A 6,000-nucleotide genomic window follows, 5' to 3' on the forward strand; every position below is an offset into this window, starting at 1 on the left:
CAGAACACTGTTTTTTCAGTGTATTTCTGCAGCAATTTTTTTTATTTCCCATGACAATTACGATAATAAATTCTGATAACTTTCTGAATAGTTTCTGATTACAATAACTTAAAACTGTATATATAATACTTCACACACACAAAAATCCTTATTGTTTTTTATATTTAATATTTTCTTAGGTGGAAAGACATGATGTGAATACACTCAGTTTGCCACTTAATATTCGCCGTGGAGGTTCAGACACTAATCTGAATTTTGATGTACCTGATGGTATATTTGAATTTCACAAAGTAAAACTCAGTGCAGATAGTCTGAAACAAAAAATTCTGAAAGTTACTGAGCAAATAAAAATAGAACAAACAGCTCGAGATGGGAATGTGGCCGAGTACTTGAAGCTGGTGAACACTGCAGACAAACAACAAGCTGGACGAATTAAACAAGTCTTTGAAAAAAAGAATCAGAAGTCTGCCCATTCCATAGCCCAGCTGCAAAAAAAATTGGAACAATATCACAGAAAGCTAAAAGAAATAGAACAGAACAGTTCCTCCAAAAGCACCAGAGATACTTCCAAAGACAGCCTAAAGGAAATCCAACACTCTTTAAAAGATGCACATGGAAAAGCTCGTGCTACCAGCCAGGCCAATGAAAGCTGCAAAACAGGGGTTCCAGGAGTTTCGTTGACACCTCCAGTGTTTGTTTTCAACAAATCCAGGGAGTTTGCAAATCTGATTCGGAATAAGTTTGGTAGTGCTGACAACATTGCTCACTTGAAGAGTAGCTTAGATGACTTCAGACCAGAAACTACTTCTAGGGCTTATGGTGGTAGTGCCACCATAGTAGCCAAGCCAAAATACACCAGTGATGATGAATGCTCAAGTGGAACATCGGGATCCATAGATAGTAATGGAAACCAATCTTTTGGTCAAGGTGGGGCAAATACTTTGGACAACCATGGAAAACTTTCCATATTCTTGGAAGAACTGAGGGAAATAAAGGAAGCACAATCCCAATTATCAGAAGATATTCAGAATTTAAAAGTACAGTTCAAAAGAGATTATGGCTTTATTTCTCAGACCGTGCAAGAGGAAAGATTCAGGTATACAATTATATGTTATTATATTAAAATTGTACACTGCTGCTCTATCGGTGGTTGGCTGCCATTATGCTTCTGGTTTCAGTTCAAGATATTGGTGATGATCTATGAAGTCCTTCATGTCATGGGACCAGGTTATTTGAAGGACTGCCTTCCCTGCTTACATCTACCCATCCCATTAGAACTGGTAGGCGAGATATGCTTCAGGTCCCAATCTGTTAGAGAATGTTATCTGGCAGGAGCCAGGAAGAGAGCCTTTACTGTCATGGAGCACACTCACCCTTTGGCATATCATCCCCCTGGGAGATCATATTGTCTCGACTCCGCTGGCTTTTTGTAAAGCTTAAAGATGTGACATTGCCTCCAGGCCGGTGATTATAGATGTGCCCTAAAGCCTATACAGTGGTTGTTTTGAGTGTTTACTGTTTTATATATCTTGGCTGTGGATTGTGTCATACGGTTTTATATGGTTTTCTTTTAAGATTGTATTTTGTTCTTTTGTAGTGTTTTAAATTGTTTTAAGACACCCAGAGTCATGCATTTGAGATGGGTGACTACATAAATTAAAACAATCAACAATTTGATTTTTTAAAAAGTCTAAAATATCTAGTTTCTATATAAGGCAACTTATACTCACTTCATGAAAAGGCTGGTTATTATGATTTTTAAAAAGCCTACAAATGATATTTTAAGTTATACATAGATGAACTACACCAAAAGTAACTTTAATAAATCTTTTTGTTGTTGAAATTCGTATGAAGATATGAGCACTTAGAAGACCAGCTAAATGATTTAACAGACCTCCATCAACATGAAACAGCCTATTTGAAACAAGAACTGGCCAGTATTGAAGAAAAAGTAGCATATCAGGCTTATGAGCGGTCACGTGATGTTCAGGTATCAACTTTTTTAAATTAAATAATATTGTTTTCTATGTGTAAAGAATATTAGTGCAAAGAGCTCTTCCGTACATTGCCATCCAGAAAATTAATTTTCAGGAAGTTAAAAAAAGTTAATTGTAAAGAAAAATAAATTGGTTGTTAAACGTTTAAAGATTAATTACTCTGAAAAAATATTTGTAAACACAAGTCCTTAACAAATTAAGCTGGGAAGAGTATGTAAAATGTCAGATGCCTTGTTCTTATAATTAAAGAACGATGTTTTTTCTCTTAAGTATGATAATTTCCTTTAAAATTTAGTGTGAGTTAAAAAGTTGACTCAACTTTTCATGATCAATATATTCAGAGAAAGTAAAAATGAAAAGCCATCACTTTTTATATCTTCAAAGGGAATAGAAATGTTTGAACTTTTATTATTGTCAAGGTATATTTTAAATCATTTACACAAAATGAGGGTAATCTTTAACATTTATATCTATGTCTCCAATGGTATAATGGAGCTGGGAATTCTGAAGGTCATTTTCCAGTAGAATACAGTAGGCTGAATTACTTCTTGAACTGATCAGATAGGAATGGAAATCTATTTTGTATATAAGTTCCTTAACATTTTGTTCCACTGTGTTTCCTTCCTGTTTTCTTCCAATAGGAAGCTTTGGAATCTTGCCAGACACGGGTTGCTAAATTGGAGCTCCACCAGCAAGAACAGCAAGCGTTACAATCGGAAACGGTTAATGCCAAAGTCCTACTAGGAAAAAGCATAAACGTAGTCTTGGCCTTCATGACTGTTATTCTTGTATGTGTCTCCACCATAGCAAAGTTTATAGCTCCTATGATGAAAAGCCGTTTCCATATTATTTGCACGTTTTTTGCAGTAATTTTTCTTGCAATTTTATGCAAAAATTGGGATTACATTATCTGTGCCATAGAACAGATAATTATATCAAGATGAAAACACAAGTATGGACACTTTCCTTTTAAAAAAAATATTTTGGACATCTAAACAGGCTATCAAATCTTGTAATCTAAGCAGACAGATTAGGTGAAGACTATTTTTCCCACCTGGGCATAAGCTTGTAAGACTGAAAATTCCTGCCAATGCTTTCATCTTAGCAATCATAGCATAAGGAATGACGTGAATCTGATGTGAAGTGGATGATGTGTATACATCTTTTTGCCTTAATCCAACCAACTTTTCTGCATCCCAGTTTTCAGCCAAATTCTGAATTAAAGATACTAATTAGATAAGTTTCAAATGGAAAAAAATAGAAGAAATAATAATTAATTACATTTTATTAAATGGAAATTTACAATGTCCTATCCTTATCTAAAGCATTTTCCTTGTAGTATATTTCTAAATAGTAAATTAAGATATCTGTGTCTTAGAAAATGCTAGACAAATTTCCCAGGTTACCTGATGATCAACATTCCTGTAGTGGGAATTGTGCTGATGTGAATTATCTTCTGTTATTTGTATCCCTTTTTATCCAATCGACATACAGTATACAGGTATTAACTATTTAGAATTTATTTTGCCTTTCAAATTAGTTAATCCACTATGATTTTGCTTCATGATCTTAAAGATGATATCTCTACTACAAATGAAATCAAGCACTTGGTTCTTCTGTCAATCCAAAAATGGATTTCTTTATTTTACAGGAAAATTTTTGTAGCCTACCAAACACCTCATTTATCAAAAATGCAAAAGATAAGAAAAACTGTTCATCCTCTTACAGACATTGGAGGAGATAGAATCATTCTCAATGGAGCACAAATATACACATTAGTATCAAGGAACAAACAAAACTAGTGTAACAAGACATCTTGTTCGGTAGTTTCAAAACATAGGACCAGGAAGAGTAAATTGAGGCCAAACCATTCAACCACTGTCTGTTAGCCTTACCAGGCTGACTTGATAGGAAATTTAACCAGATACACTAATTATTTTATTGTAAAGCCACATTAACAGAATCTAGCAAATTATCCTGCTGTCACTTTTAAAGTCCAAGAACTTAAAACAGATCCCTTTGCTCTTCCCACTATACTACTGTGGGCGATACTCTCTCTTATCTGATCATTCCCTAGGCAGCATCTTTTCACCTGGTCTCTCAAGGTCTTTCCCATGTACCATTACATTGTTTCTCTCTTCCCTACTCTTCCATGCCCTAATAATCTGGAGTAGCTCTTTTATCACAAATAAAGAACACACCGCTCTAAGATAGTTGGATGCTTGGATACCCTCCCTATATGCATCACCATTGCTTCTGAGATGGTAATGGCATCTGCCTATACAATTGGTAAATGTCTCTTCATCCACTTCTGTTAGAATCAGCAAAGTGCATATAAGGTAAGCAGCTGGCCTTCTAACTAGAAATGGTTGTGATGGTGCTTTCCCCAGGAAAAGAAAGAATCAATGACTAAAGCAGTGAGTTCCCCTTCTACCTCAAACTGTGAGACCTCTTAGGTCTCATTTTTTATGTCTAGTTATTATCTTTCCCTTCTCTTTTCCACCCTCCCTTTAGCTTCCTTATTCAGCTATCTGTCATTCTCTACGATACTGAGCAATACTGCTTTCGTACCAATCTGCATAACATTGGTGCAGTATTCTCAAATTACTGTGTTTCAGCCTACAGTAACACCGTAATCACTGTGAAGTTTGTATTGAATCAAGACTTCATCTAAGAATACTCTTGTATAATCATCTTGAATAGAATTGGCTGCGAAGTGAAAAGATGGGAGATAGACTAGTGTGATTATGTTCTTTGTTTTAAGGCATGTGTTTTATTTTTAGCACTTTCTTGTAAATTGACTTGGTTGAGACCTTAAGACATGCACTGTAAGCCTTTTGCACATTTTCTGTTGAGTTGTGTTTCTACTGTGTTTCATGACTATAATGGTATGGATGCTCTAATGATAACAGCGTTGCCCAGTATGGTTTTTCATCTTTTGAAAATTTGGATGTGTTGTTTCAAAATGCTATGAGCATAAGCACAGCTCTCTTTAAAGCATCCACATCTTTTTTTTAGGCGTCACATAAACTTGAAAAATAGGCAAAGCTGTTTTAACAAGTCAAAAACATGTGACTACTTTAAAGAAATGCTGCAAAAATGAAGCAACCTCCATGTTTAAGTATGTGCAATGGTATTGTACAATATGTAAATAGTAATAATGCTTGCACTATAAAAACGGTTTATAAATGATATGTGCAATTTTATTTTTTAAAGTAGAACTGGACTTAACAGTAAAAATGATAGCCCTTCACTGTATCAGGCAATGCCAATGTTAAGTTGATCATACTGAATCCTGTAAACAATTACTAGTAATCTGGTAAATACAAGAGGCATTGTTTTAAAGCTATCTGCATTTAACTAATTAGTCCTATGAAATTCTGATCAACCTCATAATTGGCATAAAACCTTACAATCTGTTCTTAATATAATGCTTTCTTTCCCTTCAGTGATTCTTACTAGATGAATACTTTGCATAGAAAATTAAAGAATTCAGATTACTTTAAAAGGGGGGAAAATAAAGAAGATCCATATCCTATTTTTCCATGTCTCAAATTAGTAAAATTCTTTTTAAAAAATTAAGATTCTAGTTTTTTATCACATTTGATTATTTTTCTCTTACTATATATTAGGAGCTCATAATTCCTATTAAAAATTTATGTTTGAACAAATTTTAATCTAGTAATTGAAACAGATCATGTGCAATTATATAATTTATTCTATAGTTATGTGCAAATCATAGAATATTAGGTTGGATGGGCCTTGGAGATCATCTACTCTAACTCTATACCAAAGCTGAGAGTTGGCTTTATTTTTTTCAGCTCATATTAATGAAGTTATTTCTGAATTCCTCCCTGTCCGAGACATCACCATTCTCTCTCATAAAAATTCATAAGATTGCTCCAAATTCTAAACCGACAACTTAACTCCATGTTCAGAAATATTTGTATTCTTCTATTTACAAAAAGCAATTTGCTCTTTTAAAACTTTGAAACTATTTTTC

At 34.1% G+C, this 6,000-nt stretch overlaps 1 protein-coding gene across 3 annotated transcripts in view; it reads left to right on the forward strand.

The window, feature by feature from the left end:
* TMCC3 (transmembrane and coiled-coil domain family 3) overlaps positions 1 to 5,537 on the forward strand; it is a 109,478-nt gene extending 103,941 nt beyond the window's left edge. For 2 of the 3 annotated variants that reach the window (XM_034403090.2, XM_034403091.3), the window contains exons 2-4: positions 180 to 1,096; positions 1,855 to 1,990; positions 2,639 to 5,537. In XM_034403090.2, the coding sequence (XP_034258981.1) occupies positions 180 to 1,096; positions 1,855 to 1,990; positions 2,639 to 2,941 (1,356 nt within the window). In that variant the 3' untranslated portion in view covers positions 2,942 to 5,537. The remainder of the gene's footprint in view (positions 1 to 179; positions 1,097 to 1,854; positions 1,991 to 2,638) is intronic. The other variant, XM_034403092.3, reaches the window with a different exon arrangement.
* Positions 5,538 to 6,000: the final 463 nt, after the last annotated feature.

This window comes from Pantherophis guttatus, chromosome 7 (assembly GCF_059756535.1).
Source record: "Pantherophis guttatus breed Tessera chromosome 7, ASM5975653v1, whole genome shotgun sequence".
Lineage (NCBI taxonomy): Eukaryota > Metazoa > Chordata > Lepidosauria > Squamata > Colubridae > Pantherophis > Pantherophis guttatus.